At 36.1% G+C, this 26,151-nt stretch overlaps 1 protein-coding gene across 3 annotated transcripts in view; it reads left to right on the plus strand.

The window, feature by feature from the left end:
- Positions 1–26,151, plus strand: part of EXOC6 (exocyst complex component 6) — a 218,698-nt gene that overhangs the window by 83,442 nt on the left and 109,105 nt on the right. For 2 of the 3 annotated variants that reach the window (XM_025396941.1, XM_025396939.1), the window contains 7 exons: positions 1,553–1,636; positions 7,660–7,706; positions 7,825–7,945; positions 9,317–9,388; positions 13,844–13,941; positions 21,549–21,654; positions 25,870–25,979. In XM_025396941.1, the coding sequence (XP_025252726.1) occupies positions 1,553–1,636; positions 7,660–7,706; positions 7,825–7,945; positions 9,317–9,388; positions 13,844–13,941; positions 21,549–21,654; positions 25,870–25,979 (638 nt within the window). The remainder of the gene's footprint in view (positions 1–1,552; positions 1,637–7,659; positions 7,707–7,824; positions 7,946–9,316; positions 9,389–13,843; positions 13,942–21,548; positions 21,655–25,869; positions 25,980–26,151) is intronic. The other variant, XM_025396942.1, reaches the window with a different exon arrangement.

Below are 26,151 nucleotides of genomic sequence, written 5' to 3' on the forward strand. Positions count from 1 at the left end.
AAGTTGCTCCAAAAAACATTATTTTATTCTTTTTTATATCCCTGATTTTTATACTTGGTTGTATTTAATTATTTCCAAAAGTTGAACAACAGAGTTTTATGTATGTCCACATGTTAATGGAAAGCATGTAGTATTGTTTATTATGCTCCTTACTTCATAAAAGCTTAGAATTTCAGGTGTATATTACATTGCATTATTGTAAATTAAGTAATGAGAAATAGAATGAGTAATGAGAAACTGATTTATTATCTTGATTTTAAGGTGTGTGAATGCACAAAACAATCACACTGGGTTTAAATAATATTGGCTGCTTTTTGTAATCCCATAATTTTTTTTTTTTTTTAAGACAGAGTCTTGCTCTGTTGCCCAGGCTGGAGTGCAGTGGTGTGATCTTGGCTCACTGCATCCTCTGCCTCCCAGGTTCAAGCAATTATCATGCTACAGTCTCCCAAGTAGCTGGGATTACTGGTGTGTGCTACCACGCATGGCTAGTTTTTGTATTTTTAGACAAAGCAGGGTTTTACCATGTTGGCCAGGTTGGTCTCAAACTCCTGGCCTCAAGTGATCTGTCCTCCTCGGCCTCCCAAAGTGCTGGGATTACAGGCATGAGCCAATGCACCTGGCATTGGTGAAATTATGGTGTAAACCCATAATTTCTCAGTGGTTTTCATGATGTAATTTTTTTTAAGAGATGGGGTCTCGCTTTTGTCTAGCCTGGAGTACGGTGGTGAGATCATAGCTCACTGCCACTTTGAATTCCTGGGTTCAAGTGATCCTCTGGCCTCAGCCTCCCGAGTAGCTGGGACTACAGGTGCATGCCACTATGCCTGGCTAATTAAAAAAAAATTTTTTTTTAAAGAGACACCTTGACATGTTGCCCAGGCTGATCGTGAACTCCTGGCCTCGAGCAATCCTCTGATTTCAGCCTCATCTTTACTTTTTTTGAAGTGAAACTTGGGAGTCAGACTTTTCCGGAGAGACACTAAGTACAATTTGACTTATTAGTTTGAAAATGAGTACTGGCTTTGCTAATTAGATTTTAGGTTTTAGGGTGGACTTTTTAAAAAAAAAAAATCAAATGCCCTAAGTCTGCAGGTCAGAATTTGAACCAGAAAGTGTATTATTAATGGGGGAAAAAAGTCTCACTCATTCTATTAAGATATTTATTTCCAATAAAAACGTACTTTTGGGTTTACTCATTATCAAAATGTGTGATATAGTTAGGCCATTTGCATCAGTTAAGTACTGATTATGATAATTTCACCCCAAGGGAAAAAACCCACTATGACACCTAAAGCCTTATAATCTCAAAGATACAAGTAAAACATACCATATTAGACAGCGTTTTTTAAAATTAAGTTAGAATGTATATATTTTATATTTTTTTAAATATGGGGTTTCATGGTAAAAAGGAATCTGAGGGGAAAAGAAAAATGAAAAAGAAAAAAAGAAATGAGGTCTTACTCTGTTGCCCCAACAGAAGTAAAGAAGTATCTGTTTTAGTTGTGTGTGTGTATGTGTATTTTTCATTACTCTGCTGATTTTATTTTAGGGTGATGAGGAAACATTTGAAAACTATTATCGAAAACAAAGAAAGAAACAAGCAAGACTGGTATTGCAACCCCAGTCGAATATGGTAAGTATGGGATATCGTGAGCTGGTTATGTTGTCACTCTTTATCCCCTTATCCTGTTTTAATTTCGTCAGAGCATGTATCACTATTCATTCAACTACAAATATTTATTGAACACCTACCATTTCCAAACATTGGTTTAAGTGCTAAGGGTACAACAGTGAACCAAACAGATAAGTCCCTTTTCTCATGAACTTACATTCTATTAGAAAAGATAGATAGCGAATTAAAAAAAAAAAAAAAAAAAAAGGACCAAGCCGGGCGTGGTGGCTCAAGCCTGTAATCCCAGCACTTTGGGAGGCTGAGACGGGTGGATCACGAGGTCAGGAGATCGAGACCATCCTGGCTAACACGGTGAAACCCCGTCTCTAATAAAAAATACAAAAAAATAGCCGGGCGAGGTGGCAGGCGCCTGTAGTCCCAGCTACTCGGGAGGCTGAGGCAGGAGAATGGTGTGAACCCGGGAGGCGGAGCTTGCAGTGAGCTGAGATCCGGCCACTGCACTCCAGCCTGGGCGACAGAGCGAGACTCCGTCTCAAAAAAAAAAAAAAAAAAAAAGGACCAACAAGAAATATGTAAAATAACAGGGAATGATAATTAGTTTCTGACAATGTAGTGGATTATGTACCTTGATTAATTGTCCCACTGAAAAATACAACTGAAGATGCTAGATAGACATTTAAAACAAACAAACAAAAAGACCAGAAACTAAGTAAATAAAGAACTGTTCTATATATTGGTTGTGGTGATGGTTAGTAGATGTGTTTGTAAAACTCATAGAAACTGAATATTAAAGAGTATTATTGTATGTGACTTATACCTCAATACATCTGACTATAAAGCAATCAAAACAGTAAAACCCAAATGAAGGCAGAAATGCAGATAGGTTTAATGAAACATTGAATATAGCTTTTATCCTAGGAGCATCTGGTGAGTAGGAAAGCATGAGTTTTGAGGACATTGGGTACAGAGGGCTAAGCCCAGAGCCCACCCAAAGTAGGTGTCTAATAAGAGATTGTCTCCCTTGTAAAGCTGAGACTCCAGAGGATTTAAAGCCCCATTATTAGGATGAACAGATAAAGCCATCTAAAAATCCTTCTGTTCCCTCTGGCAAATACTGTAAAGAAAATTACCTATCTCAAATCTTAGTGCTGAGTGAACGAGAGAAAAAATCCCGCTGAGAATTCATAACAAGGAGTTTGTTACCACTTGTGTTTGCAACCCAAATTCATCATACTTGGATAGTCAAAGACATCTCAAGCTCAACTTTTAAAGTATTTTCATCCTGATACTATCTCCAGGTGCCTGGCAGAAGCAAACACAGATCTGTGCACCTTCATTCCAGAGTTAAAATGAGCAATTCACAGTCAGAAATAATTACCAAATGAGTGAGAATCATAAGAAATTTTAACAACAAAAATAGATTCTAAAAGACTTGATATTTGAATTATTAGCCATGGAGTATATAATAGTGCTACTTAGTGTATTTAAAGAAATAAAAGCCAAGCTTGCTAATATAAATAGGGAACAGAAACTATAAAGAATGACCAAATAGATGTGAACAGATATCAGGTAGAATATCTAGAAATTAAATAGATATTAACTGAAGTTAAAAATATTATGAATAGGTTTAACAGTTGATAAATTCTCTCTTAGTTAATCTGAAGAAACTATATGGAACTAAGCATCACAAAGAGACAGAAGGAAAAATTACAGAAGTGAGATATGAGGGATACAGAGAAGTCTAACATATATCTAATTGGAGTTTCAGAAAGAGGATAGAGCAAATGAGACTGAAGAATATTTGATGCCATATGGCTAAGAATTTTCTGGGACAAATGAGAAATAGTCAAGCCCAAGGAATCCCAGGTACCTTAAATAAAAAGAAATACACTCTTAGAAACCTTGTAATTAAATTGCAGAACACCAAAGTTAAAGAGGAATAGAAGACCTGAAAACTGTTATCAGCTATCTTGATCTGATTAACATTTATTGAATACTCCACCCCAGATGGAAGAATACACATGCTTTACATGTGCACATGGAAGGTTCACCAATATCATATTCTGGGCCATGAAACAAACATCAACAAATATAAAAAGCTGGGCTGGGTGCAGTGGCTCATGCCTGTAATCCCAGCACTTTGGGAGGCCAAGGCAGGTGGATCACCTAAGGGAGTTTGAGACCAGCCTGGCCAACATGGTGCAACCCCATCTCTACTAAAAATACAAAAATTATCCAGGCGTGGTAGCGCGTGCCTGTAATCCCAGCTGCTCAGGAGGCTGAGGCAGGAGAATCGCTTGAACCTGGGAGGTGGAGGTTGCGGCGAGCTGACATCGCATCATTGCACTCCAGCCTGGGTGACAAGAGTGCGACTCTGTTTCAAATAATAATAATAATAATAATAATAAATAGAAAAAGCTTGAAATCATACAAAATCTGTCCTCTGACTGCAAGAGAATTAAATGATCGATACGCAAAAAATGAATATTGACTTACCTCTTTCAACAATTCAAGTGGATCATGGACCTAAATGTAGGAGCTAAAATTGTAAACTTTTAGAAGAAAACAAAGAATAAAATCTTTATTACCTTGGGTTCTACAATATTCTACAGTGTATTTACAGTGTTTTTCTATGTGAGATACATAAAGCATGAGCCATAAAAGAAAAAAAGTAGATGATTTGAACATCAAAATCTAAAACTTTGGCTTTTCAAAAGATGTTGTTAAAAAAATGAAAAGGCTGGCCCATCCCTGTAATCCCAGCACTTTGGGAGGCCAAGGCGGGCGTATCATGAGGTCAAGAGATCAAGACCATCCTGGCAAACATGGTGAAACCCCATCTCTACTAAAAATACAAAAATTAGCTGGGCGTGGTGGCATGTGCCTGTAGTCTCAGCTACTAGAGAGGCTGAGGTAGGAGAATCGCTTGAACCTGGGAGGCGGAGGTTGCAGTGAGCCAAGATCGTGCCACTGCACTCCAGCCTGGCGACAGAGCAAGACTGCATCTCAAGGCGGGGGGCGGGGGGGGGGGGGGGGGGGGGAAGGAAAGGAAAAGGCAAGATACAGACTTGGAGAAAATATTTACAGAACTCATGTCTATAAAGGGTCTTTATCCAGAATATGTAAAGAGTTACTTTACATTATTACTTTACAGTTATACAACTGAGTTGTATAACTCAGTAATTGAAGATAGATAAACCAGTTTTAAAAATGGACAAAAAATTTGAATAGATATTTTACCAAAGATATACTGATGGCAAATAAGCACAGGAGCAGATGTTCAGTATAATTTTTTCATCAGGGAAATGCAAATTAAAACCACAATAATTTACCACTACATACTTACTAGAATGACTTAAATTGAAAGGATTGATAATAGCAAGTGCTGATGAGGATATGAATCAAGTGGAACTCTCATGCACTTCTAATAGATATAAAATTATACTGCCACTTTGGAAAATGGTTTGGCAATTTGTTACAATGTTAAGCGTACTCTCCTATGACCTAGCAGTCCTACTCCTAGTTATTTATCCATGAGAAATGAAAATGCATCTTTATACAGTGGCTCATATGTGAATGTTTGTAGTAGCTTTATTATAAACGCCAAAAACTAGAGACATCTGAATGTCTATGAACTAGTGAATAAATTGTGGTACATCCATGTGTATAAACAAATTATCGTATGTTTTATATAATGGAACTAGTGGGCACTAAACGGGAATTTATACATGCAGTGATATGGATGAATGTCAAAAGTATTATTCTAAGTGAAAAAATCATATACAATAAAGTTATATACCATATGAGTTATGTTACATGACATTTTCGAAAAGACAAAACTCTAGGACAGAATGGGATCAGTGGTGGCCAAGGCCTATGGGTTCGGCAGGGTAATTCTCTACAAAAGGGCAGGAGGGAACTTTCTGAGATGGATATGTTGTATACTTTGATTTTTCTGGTAGTTACACAACTGTCTACATTTGTCAAAACTCAGTGAGCTCTACATGTAAAAAAGGGCTAATTTTATTATATGTAAATTATACCTCAATAAGGTTAACTTTAGAAACAAACATAAACAGAAAATCTTAAAAGTACCCAAAGAGAAAAGAGGTTATTTTCAAGTAAACAAAACAATAAAATATTTTCAATTCTGAAAAAAGTAACTGTCAACTTAGGATTCTATATCCAGTGAAACAAGGGCAGAGATAGACATTTTCAGACAAAGAAGAGCAGAGTCGGCCACTAAGATGCGCTTACTAAGGAGATTCTAAGGATATGCTTCAAACAAAAGGAATGTGATGCCAGATGGAAGATGTGAGATGCAAGAAGGAATGAATAGCAAAAAAAGTATAAATATTTAGGTAAATCTAAAATGACTGTAGGAAATACTATAAAATATTTTGGACATTAAAACAGCATAGAATTTTAATTTGTGCAGCAGCAATAAGAAAAAAATAAGATAGAATTAAAATACACAACAATAACATAAACATCAGAATGAGATAGAAGTTAATGAAACTAAACTATCCTACGGTCTGAAGTGTCCAGCAGAAGAGTAAAAACATTGACTAGCTTTAAGAGTTTGGTTACTTAAGGATGTGTAATGTGATTTCTAGAGTAACCACTGAAGGAATAGAAACAGGGTATATATACTTTTATATAATACAGGGAGAGCTAGAATGATAAGAATACAATTTTTTGTTTGTGTGCTTTTGAGTTGATAAAAATGGTAATTCTAAACCTGTAAGCACTTGATAACATTGACTCAAAGTATTTAAAGCACAATTGCCACAACTACAAGGAGAAATAGAAAACCCGCAAGTATAGCGAGTTTTGTTTTGTTTTGTTTTGTTTTTTGAGACAGTCTCGCTCTGTCACCCAGTCTGGAGTGCAGTGGTGTGATCTTGGCTCACTGCAAGCTCCGCCTCCCGGGTTCATGCCATTCTTCTGCCTCAGCCTCCCGAGTAGCTGGGACTACAGGTGCCCGCCGCCATATCCGGCTAATTTTTTGTATTTTTAGTAGAGACGGGATTTCACCATGTTAGCCAGGATGGTCTCGATCTCCTGACCTCATGATCCGCCTGCCTCGGCCTCCCAAAGTGCTGGGATTACAGACGTGAGCCACCGTGCCCGGACAGCGAGTTTTAAAATACGTGTCAGTATATTCTAAATCAAGTAGACATAACATTAGTAAGAATACAAAACATGCTTAATAGGCTTCATCTAATGGAATATATAGAATCCTATTTCAACAACTATAGGAACATATTCTTTTCAAGCACACATGGACCGTTATTAAAAATTTGACTACATACTATGCTATAAAGCAAGTATAGGAAATATCAAGCATTTGGTGTCATGTAGACTATATTTTCCAGTCACAGTATTTCTAAGCTAAAATGTATTAACAATCCTCACCCCAAAACACCTGAAAAAAAACCCCAGATGTTTGAAAATTTGATCACGTTTATGAAATTTGCAAAACATAGCCTTTGAACTTAATTGAAATATGAAATATTTCATGTAATAAACTTTTTATGAATGAAAGTCAAATGATCAAATATTTTTCTATATGCCTTTTGTTAAAATTATAAACAATAGACAATCATAAAACCACAAAAGGTTTTGGCAGAGATACAATCTGATTACTATTTGAAAAATATCATTCTGGCAGCTGTATAGAGAATAGACTGTAGGGGACAGGCTGGGAGTTGGGGAGATTGTGAAGGAGGATGGTATAATAAATAGTCAAAGTAGAGGTGATGACAGCTTTGACTAGTCTACTGAGAAGGGGGTTCTGAAATCATATTTCCTTTTTAACTTGTTTATCTCCTTTCAAATGTACATTCCATGAGAGTAAGGACTTTTTGTTATTTACAAATATATCGCTGGTACCTAAAAATGTATGTGGCATGTAGTAGGCTCTCAATAAATATTTGTTAATGAAGTTGTAGTGACTTGGAACTTACCTTTATGTTACCGGTATTTATTGGTTTAAATTGATTTTTATTTTTCATTTTAAGCATGAAACAGTTGATGGCTATAGAAGATATTTCACTCAAATTGTAGGGTATGTATCTAATATGGAAATAACTATTATTAATTTTATATTATGTTAAATGCCAGAAATACTTATTTTCTATTTGGGTTTTTTTGGTAACACGTGCTTTGGTAATTACTGTTTTTAGGTTCTTTGTGGTAGAAGATCACATTTTACATGTGACCCAAGGATTAGTAACCAGAGCATACACTGATGAACTTTGGAACATGGCCCTCTCAAAGATAATTGCTGTCCTTAGAGCTCATTCAGTAAGTCAGACAATTTACATTACTAAAATTTTAATTCAGTTACTTCAAGAACTGAGCTGCATAATGTCAGAGGAAAACTGTACCTCCATCATTCTGCATTTTTTTAGTAGTTGCTCAGATTTGGAAGTAGTAATGTCAGACTTTTGTTTGGTGATATCAGGCTATGATTTTGCAACTGACTAGGGCTTCCCAAAATACTTTTTTTCTAGCATTATAGAAAATGAAGAATTAAGCAGGTCTCATTAGTCTCAACTGACCTCTTAATTAGATCACTGAAAAGCACCATGAAGAAAATGTTTTTAATTACCATTTCAATTCTTTGTTTCTCAAATAAACTCTGCCATTAAAACTCAATAGAACTTGTTCTTCAGTGTTTACAATTTACAGTAATACACTATAATAATGCATTTCTTTAAAATTTGCAGTTTTCAAAATTTCAACTCATTTGAAATATTGAACCTTTGTGTAATGAGAGGTTTTTATAGATGAAAATTAAATGATCAACTATTTTCCTAATGCCTTTTCTGGAAATAACAAATATGTTAGTTTTATAAAGACAATACTTAGTATAGACCTTTTTAAAAGATAGTAGTTTTACCTTTATTAATATATTTTCATATTTAAAATTTTGTCTATAATTTTATAATTGATCATTGAGATTTTAAAAATATTGAAGAAAGATTGTTAGCTTATATGATATTAAGATTATAAATAAGCTACATTTTTATTTATCAGGAATGTAGATTCTTGTTACACTATCCAATGAACTACAACTTTTCCCAGCGTAAATAAGGAACAATACATTTTATGGTCAATATTCAGATCAGCTCTGAGTATATAAAGTATGTTTCCTGTTAATTCCATGATACCAAATGTGAAGTCATATTAGATACAACATATCACTTTCAAAATCTTATTAAATGCTATGAAAGGGACAGAGTAAATCTCACTGTCCCTTTGAAATTAATAATTTTCTTTTGGTTAATTACTAAGAAAATAATGAAATTGTAATTCTTAGTATTGGAAAAAGTAATACATAGTGTCTCTTTTATAAGATGGAAAATAAGTAAATAGATGAAATGTGAAAATACATAGTCTCTATATAAACCTTTTTCAGTTTAAATAACTAGTTCCTTAAAATCTAAAGACTTTTGAAACGTAAACATCGTAAGTATCATATTATGATCTCCCTCTAAAAGTTTATACTGAATAGAGAAGGTCAGTTGTGGATCTAACCAACCAAGATTTTAAACTTATTATAAGTCTGGCAGATAAAAGAAACATTATCAAGTTCTTATTTCTTAGTTTTTAATCATGACTCTGGTTTGTTGTTTTCGGTGTTTTGTTTTGTTTGTGTGTTTCCACCCTCAGTCCTATTGCACTGATCCTGATCTTGTTCTGGAGTTGAAGAATCTTATTGTAATATTTGCAGATACTTTACAGGTGGGTGATAACCTAACAATTAATGGTTATTCTGATCACTTAAAAACATACAAAATATAGACTATATTCATTTATGTTGTTGTAGATTAGTGGCAGTAAATTAGTAGTAATAAATGTTTACCTACATATTGGTATTCTGCTATTACCCAGAACTATTCATACCACTTCCTTTTCAGTTATGAAGCTTAGACAGAGCTCAGGGATGCTACCATCTTTTAAAATATTGATCATTCAGTTGGAATAAAGTCTCTTTACAGTTAAAAAATTAAAAAAGAATACAGAATATAATGGAAAGAACCCTGAACTAGAAATTAGAAGATATCAATTCTGCCTTAGGACAGTGAGAAATGGGTTCTAGAATCACATAGACCCAGAGTTTCTGTTCTACCTGTGCTGTTGACTAATTGTATGCCTGCAGGTTCTTTAAGCTTTAGATCCTTATTTGTGAAAATGGGTTTATTACTAATTTCAGAATTGTTTTTAGTTTTAAATATGATACTTTGTATGAAAACATGTGATTTGAAAACTGTGTTCATATTCTTCCTGGTTTCTGGTTTTCCATGAGTTCTGTGAGCAAATCATTTTACTTTTTTGAACTGTTTTTTTCTTTTTAAAAATAAGGAGGATTGTTTGAACCCAGGAGGTGGAGGTTGCCGTGAACCGAGATTGCGCCACTGCACTCCCCTGGGCAACAGAGCGAGACTCCATCTCAAAACAAACAAACAAACAAAAAACACGAAAGAAACAAAAAAATAAGATTAAAACTAAATATTTCAAAACTCTGTTTTTGCGATTTTCAGTATCAAAGTTTTGAGATTTCTAGCTTGTCCTTACTCCTTGATCACAGATAATAAAGAATTGATGGCATTTTCTTTTCCTGTGTAAATTTACGGGATTTTTATGGTTAGAAGTAACTTTTCATGAAGTACAGACTAGCATTTTCCAAAGTGTGATGAGCTGTTACTTAAAAAAAGTGTCCTGTGGTCCAAAAGTAAAACATATTTCCCTACTGAAAACTTTTCTGAGAGCAAATTTATACCCATAAGTTCCCAAAAGGAAGATGATTATGCAGCATTTTCCCAATATATTTGACCCTTGAATCTTTTTCCCCCTTAGAACAGCTTTTAGATCTAGAACTTTATATAATAGCTTTGGGAAATCCTGATTTAAACTCTTTGCTTTATCACAAGAGTCTTTGCCTCTTAGAATTATAGTTTTCTACTTTATTCTTAAACCTAAAGAGAAGATTCCACAAGCTCCTTTAGTAAATTATTTTATTACTCACGTCTATTATATATTAATTTGTATGGCTTATATTGTAGCAGTGGAATAATGTGGGATTTTTTGTTGTTGTTTTCATAAATTTTGTGATGACTGTATAATATTGATCTCACTGCAATAAAACTTTTAGTAAGCTTTATTTGGGGCTGTCCAAATTTTGGGCACCCATTTCTAAGTAGCTTGAGATATTAGGTTGGTGCAAAAGTAATTGTGATTTTTGCCATGGAGAGTAAAAGCAATAGTAGTTTTAGATAGTAATTTTGCTGTACTTAATGACTTAAAGCACTTCTATTCAAAGTGTGGTCTGGGGACCACTGGTCTGCAAACTGTTTATTACTAGTCTGCAAATTATCTCTTAGATCCATAACAAAAAGGAGCTTTCCTCGGAATGTAAATTAACTATATCCCCAAGTACAAAGTTTAGTGCGATTGGCATCTTGCTACAAGCAAGACTTTTTTCAATATAGGTAGCAGCATCAATTTGTATTCTGGTGCAAACTCCTTATTTCTTTGTAGACTGTAATAAATAGTTATTGGACTGGACTTTGAGTCAGCTGAATCTACAGTATTTGATATGGTACCAAGGAATTCTCCAGAGAATCAAAGGAAAGTCAAAGATAATATTTAGGTAATATTGGCACTGTAAAAGCAACAATGATAGTTACATAAACCCTTGCAAGGATACCTTTCTCATATTATTGCTTTGAAATATGACTGGAGAAGTCAACCACTCCTTCCTACTTTTTCAGAGTTTCTGCAGTATTTTCATTTCACTGAAAGCTGACAGGTTCAGTATTAGATCCATCTTATACTGAATTAATGATTGCTGGCTTTTAAATTTATAACTATTAATTAAAGAACTGGTAAGTGTCTTTTCATGAAAACTAATTAAAGAGTGTTATATAATATTTAGATTTTTAAATTGGCCCTTGCCACCCTAAGGAAATCTTGCTTTAAAATGCTGGTATTTTATCATCTAAAACAAAACTGACTAAACAATAAAGTAAAAAAAGTAATACCAGCATATTTATATTCCTTACTACCTATTAGGCAAATAACAAGTAAACATTTATTGATTCCTTTATTAACATGTTTTGAGTACCCAATACATGTTAGCAGACTAGTTGATGTATAAAATAGTAGAGACATAGAAGTCAGTAAGACAGTAGGGACGTAAAAGTCCTTGGCTTCAAGAAATTCACAGTTTAGTTGTAAACAAATAAAATGCTTAATAAGGCATCCTAATGCAGCAAGCAATATGTTAGCTTTGAGCTTGCAGAAGATGGAATGACTAACTTAGATTCTAGGAGTTGAAGAAAGCTATACAGAAAGTTGAAACTTGAGCTGGGTTTTGAAGGTGAGTTCAGCAAATAGATAAGAAGGAAAGGGTATTAATGGAAGAAAAAATAGCATGTGTAAACTATAGATAAAAGCATGGTGTGGTGAAAGTGAAATGGAGCAGCTTGATGGTATTAGAAACTGTAGAATATAGGTGTGAACAAGGAAGGGCAAATAGTGGTGATGAAACTGATCCAGATTTTGGGACGTCTTGTGGGACTTTAGTAAGCATTTTGTAGTTTTTAGGCAGGGGAATGGCACAATCAGATTTATACTTTTGAATGGCAATTTTGAGAATCTGGGAAATAGATTGAGAGAGAGAGAGAGATGGTTGAAAGTTTAGAAAGCTTTTACAATGGTCTAGGTAAGAGATATTAAGGACCTGAGATAAAGCAGTGGCACTAAGAATATTTCTGGAAGAAAGATGGGTAGATAATGGAGAATGAAAGATTTGATTTATAAAAGAGGTAAAATCAGAAGAATTTGGTGACTACTTTGTGTGTGTGTATGTGTGTGTGGTGGGGGTAGGGTGTTTAGGTGGTTTTCTAGATTCTCTGTTGATAAACTAGGTTGATGTTAGCATTATTATTATGGATAGGAAATAAGAGGAACACTTGATTTCACTGGGGAGAGAGGAAGTAAGCTTAATGTACTTGCTGACTGAGTGAATGGAGATGAAACAGGTGTTGGAATTAAATATTTGGAATTTAGAGAGGCCTAGCTAGAGATACAGATTTGAAGTAATCATCAGAGGTTGAAATCATTAGACTTGAGATTGCCCTAGGGAGCTAGAAGTAAAGAATAAAGGATAGAGATAGAAGTTACACAAGGAAACTGGAAGGACTGTTCATAGATGTAAAAGGAGAATAAGAAGAGTGATTGGTGTTACAGAATTGAAAGCAGAAGAATTTCAAGAAAGAGATGTCAGGTAGAGTGAGATCATTGAATTTGATATTTAGGAGATAGTCTGTTGTGACGTTGTTGAGTAGTTTAAATAAAGGAATAGAAGTGAGAGATTGTAGTACATTTGACTGTGAAGGGAGTGACAGCGGCAGCTGACAGGCTACAGAAAATTGAGGGAGAGCTGTTTTGGTCTCTTGTTTTTCTTGGCTTAAAGATGGAAAACAGTTTAGCATATTTATTTAGCCGAGAGAAAGGTGCCTGTGGAAGTTAAAGACATAATAGAGTAAGAAGTTAACCCATGGAATGGTTTATGTGGAAGGAGATAGGCTCAAGAACAAAGATGGAGAGAGAAACCTTGGAGAGACAAGTGGAGAATTCTGTGCGGTAAGAGAGAATGTTTGGTCCCAATATGGGTAAGATTTCAGTTAGTTTGGAGTCAGAAAAGAATAAAATTTGGAAGTGTGAATGTTTAATGGAAAGATGTAAATTTTCCCAATAGGACAAACTCAATCTTAAATTGAAGGTGCAAAAGGAAGCCAGCCTGTCTCAGACAGAATCCATTCCCTTTTCTTCTTGTATCCTATTTAGGCACCACTTCCCAAGACACTGTTATGTAAAAACTTATCTTGAATTTTTTCCTCCAGCTCTGACTTTTAATACTTTTTAAGGCTAACGCTGTAATCATTACTGAAAAGAGAAAAAATGGAAAAACCATTCTATTCTCATAAAACTCTTTCTGGACCTCTTTTTTTACCAAATGCAATGTAGTAGAAAGTCAAAATATATCTTTTTATTTTCTTACTGTGAGAATGCCATACAATGGGATCTAGTGATTCCTTCCAAATGATTCTCTAGTATTCCCAACATTTTTAATGAATATTTTTGTACACTTGTTTATCTGCTTTGTTTTTTTTTTGTGTGTGTGTGTTTTAGGGTTATGGTTTTCCAGTGAACCGACTTTTTGACCTTTTATTTGAAATAAGAGATCAATACAATGAAACACTGCTTAAGAAATGGGCTGGAGTTTTCAGGTTAGTCTAAGTCATGGTGCCTTAATATAATGAATATGTTTGTCAAATACTCAAGTGGTTCATTTGCATATATTAATAAAAATGCTTATAATCATTTTTCTTGTAGTAAAGTACACATAGAATTTACCATCTTAGCCATTTTCAAGTGTATAGTTCAGTGGTGTACACTCACATTGTTGCAACTGTCGTCACCATCCATTTCCAGAACGTTTTCCTCTTCCCAAATAGAAACTCTTACTCGCTTAACAATAACTGTCCATTTCCCCCTTCCCCCAGCCTCTGGCAACCACCACTCCTGCTTTGTCTCTAAAATTGACTGCTCTAGGTACCTCATGTAAGTGGAATCATATATGTTTGTTCTTCTGTGTCTGGATCATTTCACTTAACACAGTGTCTTCAAGGTTCATCCATGTTGTAGCATGTCAGAATTTCATTCCTTTTTAAGGCTAATATTCCATTGTCTTTATATATCACATTTTGTTTATCAGTTCATCTGTTGATGGACATTTAGGTTCCTTCCACCTTTTGACTATTGTGAATAATGCTGCTGTGAATGTGAGTACAGTATACATATATCTGTTTGAGTCTCTGCTTTCAAATCTTTTGGGTTTATACCCAGAAGTGAAATGCTGGATCATATGTAAATATACCTTTAACTTTTTGAGGAACTAGCATACTGTTTCCATACTGGCTGTAACATTTCTAATCAGTTTTTAATTATACTTACTTGTAGTTCTAATATCTGTAATTTTTTCCTAGTAAATGATTAAATACTTACAAGGCTGTAAGTATTCAAAGATATTTTGTATTAGAGGCAGAAATTTACAGCTTTTAAATTTTGTTTTGGGCAAGTGCTGTTTTTACAAACAACATCACTAGATTAAGAATCTTAAAGAAGCTAAAGAGCAAATTACTTTTGCTTTAACCACTTCTCTGCAGGCCATGGACAAAAGCATTTTAATATCTATATAACTTTTTAGTGACATGAGAAGAGAAATATGCCCCCCCAGTTTAATTGCTAGAAGTTTTCCTCGCTCCCTTCTTTCTCTCTTTCTCTTTTTGTCTCTTTCTCTCCATCCTTCTTCCTTTTGGGAAGAAAAAGTCAATCTTGAGGTTTTACATCTTGTTTACCCAAAATATGATAGAAGTAATGTGTCAATATTTGATGATGTTAAAATAAAAGTATGTTAGATGATTTAATACCAGCTTAGCACTTATCCCATCAGCTTTCAAAGCTATGGAGGTTGACCTTCTAAATACTGTAATAGGAATCTTTGAACAGGGTGAGGTGGCTTATGCCTGTAATCCTAGCACTTTGGGAGGCCAAGATGGAAGGATCGCTTGAGGCCAGGAGTTTGAGACCAGCCTGGATGACATAGTGAGACCCTGTCTCTACAAATAAAAAATAAAAAAATTAGCTGAGCATAGTGGTGCGCACCTGTAATCCCAGCTACTTGGGAAGTTGAGGCAGGAGGATTACTTGAGCCCAGGTGTTTGAGGCTGCAGTGAGCTATAATCACACCACTGCACTCCACCCTGCACAATAGGGTAAGACTGTGCTCTTAAAAACAATTTTTTTAAATGCCTGAGTGGCTCATAAGGTGATACACATCTAGTAAAATCAACTGAACAAGTCCTTATTTGAGTTTTTTGTATTTACATTCTTCAAGAGTGGTATTATCAGGATGCTATCCCAGATGGATAATTGACAGTCCTGATGAGTCATATGTAACTATCAACAATTATTTTTATTAACTATTTTAGAAATAAAGGTAGCATTTATTGATAAAGATGGTAATCTAGAAAATATATGCTATGGTACAATGTATAATATGAGGTAATATGATATTTTTATAGTTATAAAATCTTATAGAGTTGATGTTATTTAATTGGCCTCTTCAGAAGGGTGTTTATGTTTTCATAACTGTTGATAGATTGTATTGGGCCAGCTATTCTCTCTTACCTATCTTAAGACTTCTAGTAGTAAGATTGTTCCTCAAGACTGGGGAAACCATGTGGTGGTGTTTTCTCTCTGGGAAGCTAATGGCTTCATTCACATAGAGATAGGATTAATTTTATCCTCCAGAGTAATAGTGGAGGAGAACAAATGATAGCATGTCAATTTTAATACACAATTTCCAAATATATTTTGACTCCTGTTTTTAATACTCTTCCAGATTGTGCTTTTTGCCTAATTTTTTTTTTTTTTTTTTTTTTTTTTTGAGACGGAGTCTTGCACTGTCACCCAGGCTGGAGTGCAGTGGTGCGATCTCAGCTCACTGCAAGCTCTGCCTCCTGGGTTCACGCCATTCTCCTGCCTCAACCTCCCTAGTAGCTGGGACTACAGGTGCCTGCCGCCACGCCCGGCTAATTTTTTGTACTTTTAGTAGTGACAGGGTTTCACGATGTTAGCCAGGATGGTCTCGGTCTCCTGACCTCGTGATGCACGCACCTTGGCCTCCCAAAGTGCTAGGATTACAGGCGTGAGCCACCATGTCTGGCTACCTAAATTTTTAAGAAGTAGCAGAACTTAAGCTTTGTTTACCTCTGACCCGTATCCTCAAATATTTTATAAATAGTGAATTGACAAACCAACAATTAAATGGGGGAAAAAGAAAAATTATCAATATTGAGTGATATTCAAAACTTGACTACTTCCATGACAAAATTTATAACCCGACTACTGTTATAGTTTATCTGTATGCAGCTATCTCTCACTATATTATGAGCCCTGTTTTATTTTTGTATTATTTTTGGATATATGTGCTTTTATTTAGTTTTTAATTGACAGTAATTGTATAGATTTATGAGGTACAGTTTGATGTTTTGATATATACATTATGGAATGATTAAATCAAGCAAATTAACATATCCATCACCTCACATACTTATTTTTTTCTTTTAGTGGTACAAACATTTAAAATCTACTGTTAGCAATTTGAAATATATGTTACATTATTATTAACTGTAGTCACCTTTTGGAATAGATCTCAAAAACCTGTTTCCCTGTCTAACTGAAACTGTACTCTTTGACGAACATCTTGGCATTTCCCTACCCTGCCTACCCCACTTTCTGATTGCCCTACCCTCTGGTAACCTATAAACCAGAAATCATGCTTCTGTCTACTTCTATTAGTGTGACCTTTTTAGATTCTTCATATAAGTAAGATTATGCAGTATTTGACTTCCTGTGCCTAGCTTATGTCACTTAGCATAGTGTCCTCAAGGTTCATCCTTGTTGCAAATGACAGAATTTCCTTCTTTTATAGGGCTGAATAGTATTCCATTGTGTATATCACATGGTTTTTTATCAATTCAAAGGTCAATTGCATATTTTGGCTATTGTGAATAATTCTGCAGTGAACATGGGAGTGCGGATATTGCTCTGAGATACTGATTTTTAAAAAAAATTTTTATTATTATTTTTTTGAAACGGAGTCTTTGCTTTGTTAACCAGGCTGGAGTGCAGCAGCATGATCTTGGCTCATGGCAGCCTTCGCCTCCCAGGCTCAAGCAATTCTCCTGCCTCTGCCTCCCAAGTAGTTGGGATTACAGGTGTGCACCACTATGCCCAGCTAATTTTTGTATTTTTAGTAGAGACGGGATTTCACCATCGTGGTCAGGCTGGTTTCAAACTCTGACCTCAATGATCCGCTTGCCTCGGCCTCCCAGAGTGCTAGGATTACAGATGTGAGCCACTCTGTCTGGCTTGATACTGATTTTAATTCTTTTGGTTATGCACCCAGAAATGAGATTATTGGGATCATATAGTAGTTCTATTTTTAGTTTTTTGAGGAACCTCCATCCTGTTTTCCATAATGGATATACTAATTTACATTGCCACCAATGGTGTGCAAAGGCTCCCTTTCTCCACATCCTCACTAACACTTATCTTGTGTCTGTTAGATAATAGCTATTCTAACAGTTGTGAGGTGATACCTCCTTGTATTTTTTTTTTTTTTTTTGAGATGGAGTTTTGCTCTTGTCACCCAGGCTAGAGTGCAATCTCAGCTCACTGCAACCTCTGCCTCCCAGGTTCAAGTGATTCTCCTGCCTCAGCCTCCTGAGTAGCTGGGATTACAGTCATGCACCACCATGCCTGTCTAATTTTGTATTTTTAGTAGAGATGGGGTTTCTCTATGTTGGTCAGGCTGGTCTCGAACTCCTGACCTCAGGTGATCCACCTGCCTCTGCCTCCCAAAGTGCTGGGATTACAGGCGTGAGCCACCGTGCCTTGCCAGCCTTGTTGTATTTTTAATTTGGATTTCCCTGATGATTAGTGATGTTGAGTTTTGCTTATTCCTGATCTGTATACCTGTTGGACATTTTTGTGTCTTCTTTTGATAAATATCTATTCAAGTCCTTTGCCCACTTTTTAATTCAGTGATTTGTTTTCTTGCTATTTATTTGAGTTCCTTATGTATTTTGGATACTAACTCCTTATATGTATCAGATATATATCAGCAAATATTTTCTCCCAATCTGTAACTTGCCTCTTCATTCTGTTAATTGTTTCCTTGCCGTGCAGAAGCTTTTTAGTTTGATGCAGTTTATTTGTCTACTATGGCTTTTGTTACCTGTGCTTTTGGGGTTATATTTTAAAAAGTCATTATCTAGACCAATGCCATGGAGCTATTTATATTCTTGATTGCCTAGCCCTAGTATAATGCCCGACAGAGTAGGAACTTATATGTGTTTATAGAATTTGGTTCTATAAACAGATCATTTTAATACTACATTAACATTTTTAGAATATAAATGTGCCTTTCATTAAATTATCTCTTCTTCCATAGTAACTGATTCCATGGCGTTTGTATGAAGTTAGTAGTTTATTGTCTTCTAGTGGTTACTTTCCCTGTAACTTGCCTTTTGACCTTTCATCATTTTTATTTTTAAAACAGAGATTGGGTTTTTGAGGCGGAGTCTTGCACTGTCACCCAGGCTGGAGTGCAGTGGCGCGATCTCGCCTCACTGCAAGCTCTGCCTCCCGGGTTCACGCCATTCTCCTGCCTCAGCCTCCCTAGTAGCTGGGACTACAGGCGCCTGCAGCCATGTGTTGTTGCCCAGGCTGGCCTGAAGTGTTCTGCCCGTATCAGCCTCCCAAAGGTTATAGGCATGAGCCACCTCATTTAGCCCTGCCTTTTAATGTTTTACCTTTAAAAAAAAAAACTCTATGTAGAATGAAATAGAATTAGTGGAAGTAAATACCAAAAAAGTAATTTTTTAATTTTTTGGTAGAACTGGGTGTGGGTGATTAGTGGCACACGCCCTGTAGTCCCAGCTGCTCGGGAGGATAAGGTGTAAGAATCGCTTGAACCCGGGAGGCAGAGGCTGCAGTGAGCCAAGATTGCACTACTGCACTCCAGCCTGGGCGACAGAGTGAGACCCTGTCTTTAAAAAAAAAAAAAAAAAATTAAAAAAATAAAGCTCTCATTTATGCTACTTCCTTTCTACCCCTACTGTTGCAGCTTTAATTCAGATCCTCATCACCTTTTATTTAGATTATTCTTCAGTTTTTCTAAGTGATCTCTCTGTGTTCATTATTAGGCTTTTTCCAGTTTATCCTCCACACAGTGAATATCTTCCTATGACATTCCCTTTCCTAAAACCTTTTTTTTTTTTTGAGACGGAGTCTCGCTCAGTCGCCCAGGCTGGAGTGCAGTGGCGCGATCTTGGCTCACTGCAAGCTCCACCTCCTGGGTTCATGCCATTCTCCTGCCTCGGCCTCCTGAGTAGCTGGGACTACAGGCACATACCACCACGCCTGGCTAATTTTTTTATATTTTCAGCAGAGACAGAGTTTCACTGTGTTAGCCAGGATGGTCTCGATCTCCTGACCTCGTGATCCACCCGTCTCGGCCTCCCAAAGTGCTGGGATTACAGGCGTGAGCCACCGCGCCCGGCCCCCTGAAACCTTTTAATGCCTACAGAGTAAAATCTGGATGTCTGTTTGCCCACCTGTCCAATCTCATTTTTCACTATGTCCCTCAGACTTTATACTTAGTAATACTGCACTACCTGTGGTTTTACACCCCCTCCACACACACTAATGCTTTTTCACTCCTTATGCCTTTGCATATATATTCCAGTGGTCTAGAATGCTTTTCTCCCATAATCTCTTTACAAATTTTTTTCATCTGTAAAGACCCTACAGGACCCCTAACTTCTCTGTATAACTTTCCATGAGATGTTCTTCATGTAATTTGATAGTCATTTCCTTCTTTGTCCTGTTTCTGAACCTTGTACTTCTTGTATGTATAGCACAGCATTATAGATGTTATAAATTGTTTGCATATCTATCTCTGTTAGATTTGAGAACAGGTATCTTGTGTTTATCTTATGAGATAGGGAATTTTCATCACAGCCCAGAGCCTAGCACATAATAGGTGCTCAATAAATATTAATCAAACTGAATTCATTTAATTAAAAGGAAATCAGTGATTGGATGACAGTTACATTAGGACAGCCTAAGTTATGCTGTAGCAACAAAAATTCCCCAAATCTCAGTGGATGAACACATTTTATTCCTCACTCATACAGAAGCCCACAGTAAGTTTACTAGTTAGAGATACAAGCTATTTGCATTTGTGATTCTAACTTTTCAACATGTTGTCTTCCTCATCACCATGGAAAGGAGGTTTACACAATTGGCTTATAAAGGCTTTAAACTCAAAGCAACACATGTCACTTCCATTCACAGCCCAGTGGCTAAAACTAGTCATATGGCCCTACCTAACTGCAAGGGGGTGTACAGGAGAGCACATGGATATTTGAGGAGTAGTAACTGTTTCTGCATCACCAACTATAAAAGATCCATTTTTAATCACATTATGAGAGGCTAAACAAATATAACACATTGTTTCGATCTTCAAGAGTTTATAATCTCATTGGGAAAAGAGAAGACACGAGATACACAACTTGAAAATTATTCCTATCAAGAATTATGACAGGAGGCCGGGCATGGTGGCTCAAGCCTGTAATCTCAGCACTGTAGGAGGCCGGGGCGGGCAGATCACGAGGTCAGAAGATGGAGACCATCCTGGCTAACATGGCGAAACCCCTTCTTTACTCAAAATACAAAAAATTAGCCGGGTGTAGTGGCATGCGCCTGTAGTCCCAGCTACTTGGGAGGCTGAGGCAGCAGAATCACTTGAACCTGGGAGGCGGAGGTTGCAGTGAGCTGAGATCACACCACTGCACTCCAGCCTGGGTGACAGAGCGAGACTCCGTCTCAAAAAAGAAAAAAAAAAAAAAAAAAATTATGACAGGAATACTTTCCATTACATGGATCCTTTTTTAGTTACAGATAATGAACTTGTTGAGAATATATCACCTTGAGAATTGTTCTACACTAGAAAACTAAAGTGCTGAGAGGTTGTAAAACAAACTAGTGGAAAAAGGAGATTGTACCTGAATTTTGAGGGACAAGACTTATTTGTTGTTGGATTTTAGAATTCTGGATGCTTAGGCTGTATCTTCCTATTTGGACCTTTAACTGACAAGTAAAAACTGCTTTTGTAATAGTTGGGGTTTTTTAAGGCATTGTCTTTTAGTACTCTAATAATATGTTTTGTAATGATAAGTTTTCAATTTTCCTTTCCTAACAGGGACATTTTTGAAGAAGATAATTATAGCCCCATCCCTATTGTCAATGAAGAAGAATATAAAATTGTCATCAGCAAATTTCCCTTTCAAGATCCAGACCTTGAAAAGGTACAAGCTAGTTTTTAATTCAAGTATTTTCTTAAAAATAAATTTGTGGTATTTGTTACTACTTAATATTAAATATTAAGCTGAGACTGTAAATAAGAGTGGTTTCTTGGGGGACAAGTTTTTGTTGTATTGAGAAAACTATGTTTTGTTAAGTTTTAAAGAGTGTGTTACTACTGCTACTACTACTACTACTACTACTACTACTACTACTACTACTACTACTACTGCTACTGAGATTTTGATGACGTTAAGAAGGGACTTTCCTGGGGATAGTAGAAGTAGTTGCACCAAACGTTAGGTGGATTCCCAGGAGAGATGTTACTAATGTTGGGTGGATTCCAAATGAAAAATAGATTTATAGTAATAAGAGTATATCCTAGGGAAAGAAACAAGAATTTCTTTGAATTGTTTATCACTGTGGAAGATTTTAAAAGAAGTACACTTTTACAAAAAGTTTATCTTGGTTAAATAAGTGATATGTGAAAGCAATAGCTACCTGTAGATTTCTTCCTGAAGTAGGAATATATACATTTTTTGAGTCAAGATATCTGAATAAAAGACAGGGTAGAGAAAGTAAGTAGACCAGCCATGTAGGAGATTCTCAGAATGCACAAGAATCCGTGTGTATGTGCATATATACGTGCAAACATGCTCCCTCGTACCTATCCAGTATCTTTGGGTAGAATTAGATCTCATTAGAAAAGGATGTCATAGTAACTGTAACTGTCACTTTTGTATTCTCTTTATTCTTGTTTTTTTCTCCTTACTCTTCTTTACTATTTTCCCAACTTTTTATAATTCATTACCTTTCTAAATTTTTATTACTTCAGCATGAGCAAGACCAAATTCTGAGTGAATCGTGACTGTAAATTTTTGTTATATTTTTGTATATAAACTAAGCATATTATGTGTATTAGTCACTAAATACAGAACCAGGTAATTAAATGGATAGCTTCTAGATTATAGCTAATGCTGCCATTGCATATATCTATTAGCTATGTTTTTTTTTTTTTTTTTTTTTTTTTGAGACGGAGTCTTGCTCTGTCACCCAGGCTGGAGTGCAGTGGCCGGATCTCAGCTCACTGCAAGCTCCTCCTCTCGGGTTCATGCCATTCTCCTGCCTCAGCCTCCCGAGTAGCTGGGACTACAGGCATCCGCCACTTTGCCCGGCTAGTTTTTTGTATTTTTTAGTAGAGACGGGGTTTCACCGTGTTAGCCAGGATGGTCTCGATCTCCTGACCTCATGATCCGCCCGTCTCGGCCTCCCAAAGTGCTGGGATTACAGGCTTGAGCCACCGCGCCCGGCCTTAGCTATGTTTTAATACAAGAAGCCAGAATAATTATTCTAATTCGGTATTTTTTGAAAGCCCAGTGAAAGTTGTTCTGTCAAGAAATATCACCAGAATATTCTCCATCTCATGGCTTAGTTTTTTTTTTTTTTTTTTGTAATTACTGGTAATGAGTTTGTTCAGGCTAGTGTCTATATAAAGAGCACTAGACTAGGTCTAGATTCATGTGCCAGCTCTGCTTGTGGCTTTTTTTTTTTTTCTTTGAGATGGAATTTTGCTCTTGTTGCCCAGGCTGGAGTGCAATGATGCCATCTCAGCTTACTGCAAACTCTGCCTCCTGGGTTCAAGTGATTCTCCTGCCTCAGCCTCCCGAGCAGCTGGGATTACAGGCATGCACCACCATGCCCAGCTAATTTTGTAATTTTTTTTAGTAGAGACAAATGGTTTCACCATGTTGGTCAGGCTGTTCTTGAACTCCTGACCTCAGATGATCTGCCTGCTTCAGCCATACAAAGTGCTGGGATTACAGGCGTGAGCCACTGCGCCTGGCTGCTTGTGGCTTATTATAGGCAAATGACTGAGCCTGTGTGGGCATTTGTGCCTCATCTGTCAAATGAGGAGTTTGAACTCAGTAATCTCTAATATCCTTTCCAATCGTATTAAACTATTCTAAATAGGTTTATAATTAAAAGCAAATTTAACTTTTCTTGCAGAGAGTTTCTAATATGTGCAGTACCTCTTAAGATTAAGTTCTTAGGAGTTGTATTCATTGATCTATGTATTACTATTAAAAAGAAGAACTACTGTTAATAGTTAAAGTCACATGGAAAATTAAAATACGACAACTGAAAAATCTCATAGATTATTTAATAAAGTCTTTTGGTTGTGTATATATATTTTTTCCTAGTTTAAGTATAATTTTCAGTTAAAACTATTAGAAAATATATAAAACTGTCAAATAACTTGAGTTATTTCCAACATAAATTATCAGTGGAGGAGTAATAGTAAACATACATGCAAAAATATTTTTGTAGATAGCTATGTTAATTTTATTAGAATCATTTGGCCAAAATAAGAACATTTATATTCTGCCTTTAATGTCATTAAAATAATTTCAAATATTTTTCATATACCTACTATATACCAGAAACAGTACTATGTGCTAGATTTTTAGTCTTTGGTGTCAAGGAGCTTATAGTCAAGTGAGGATAGATAAAATAAATAAGAAATTATAATTCACAGAAGTTTGCATTGCTTAAGATAGGGGATGCACCATGCAGAAAGGCTGCATAAAGGTCAAAGTAGATGAATACAAGAGATGAAGATCAAGAGATGTAAATTGGAGTAGAAAGGGCCAGACCATAATGGCCCTACTAAACAGTGTTAGAGAGTTTATCCTTTTTCCTGAGGGTTATGGGAAGCCATGAAAGAATTTTAAGTGGTAAAAACATAACCAGATTTGTGCTTTAGGAAGATCTCTCTGGCAAATATGTGGGAATGGATTAGAAAAGAGTAAGACTGGTGGCAGGGAGACCACCTAGTAGATTTTTGCGTTTATCTTGATGAGAGAAGAGGGTTATGTAGCCTGAATGGGGGTTATGGTCATTGAAGCTGATTTGAGATGCTTAGGAGGTAGGAGCAACAGGAGTTGCTGATTACGTGCATATGAGGGGTAACATAGATAAAGGAGTCAAGTAAGATAACTAAGTTTCTACCTTGGATGGTGGCAGCATTCACTGTGATAAGAAACACAAGAGGAGCAGATTTAGAAGAAAAAGATGATAATTTCACTTTTGGACCTATTGAGTATATCTCAAATGGTACAGCCAAATGGAGCTGTCCAATGGGTAGATACGTGAATTTGGACTTGAGAAAGATTTGATCTGGAGTTGTAGATTTGGAGATATTGGTACTTGCATGGTGATTGCATGGTGATTGAAGACTATATGGGATCGTCCAAGAAAAGTATACGTAGTAGGAAGAGAGGGTTTAGGACAGAACCCGAAAGCACAGCAATAATTAAGTAATGGCTAGAGGAGAAGAAACAGAGTAGGTAGAGAAAAAGGAGGAAAACCAGTGTGGGCAGGAGTCCAAGGAAGGAGAGATCATTTATGAAGTAGGAATGGGTCAACTGTGTCAGATTCTTCAAAAAAGTCAGGTAACATGAGAGCTGAAGAAACCACTGGATTGAACAACTGTGAGATCACTGGTGGTCTTGGTGATAGTACTTTCACCAGTATAACAAGGTTGCAATGAAGGTGAAGATAGAAGGGTATATTAGACTTAATGAAATAGAAAAGAGGGTTTTTTTGGTAACAATCTTGGAAGGAGTTTACCTTTTAGAGACTGAGAATTTCAAATGGATAATGACTTATAAAGTAGTTTAGCCAGGAAGCACCCTGTAAGCCATTGGCTGCATACCAGTGTTTAATGGCATGGAGGTCAGAAACCTGCTATAAGGTATTCTAGGAGTAATGGAATAAACTCGATAACTTCTTGAAGTGGCATCAAGCCTTCACTGAAGGTAGGTGAAGAGAGTCTTAGAATTATTTAATTACTCTGAGCCAGAAAGCTGGCCTGTAATTTTCATGGCCACCCTGACTCTTGCATGATAAATACACAAAGAAGCAGACAGCTAGGCATCACCTACAGACAGAATACTCATCGTCAGAATACACCAGAGGTACTGGTATGTGTTTTCTCTGCTTGTTGGAAGTCTGATAATATGATTTAAGAAACAAGGGTAAATTGCCACATTATTTTCTTCAGAAATACTTTGATAAAATATGAAAAATATAGAAATATAACAGGGTTTTTGATGCAGACATTTGCTATTCAAGTGTGAAATCAATTTAATTACATTTTTAGTGATTAGCATGTCTTTTTCTAAAATTTCAAAAACAATAGTAACTTTCTTTTTCTACAGCAATCTTTCCCAAAGAAATTCCCCATGTCTCAGTCAGTGCCTCATATTTACATTCAAGTTAAAGAATTTATTTATGCCAGCCTTAAATTTTCAGAGTCACTACACCGGAGGTAAGTTTACTAATCACAAATGCATTTTTGTCATAACTTTTATGAAACATTAATACTTTATTTTTATGCCATAACTTTTTTTTTCCTCAACTTTTATTTTAGGTTCATGGGGTACGTGTTTGTTACAAGGGCATATTGTAGAATGCTGAGGTTTAGGGTATGCTTGAACCTG

The sequence above is a fragment of the Theropithecus gelada genome, chromosome 9 (assembly GCF_003255815.1).
Source record: "Theropithecus gelada isolate Dixy chromosome 9, Tgel_1.0, whole genome shotgun sequence".
Classification (NCBI taxonomy): Eukaryota; Metazoa; Chordata; class Mammalia; order Primates; family Cercopithecidae; genus Theropithecus; species Theropithecus gelada.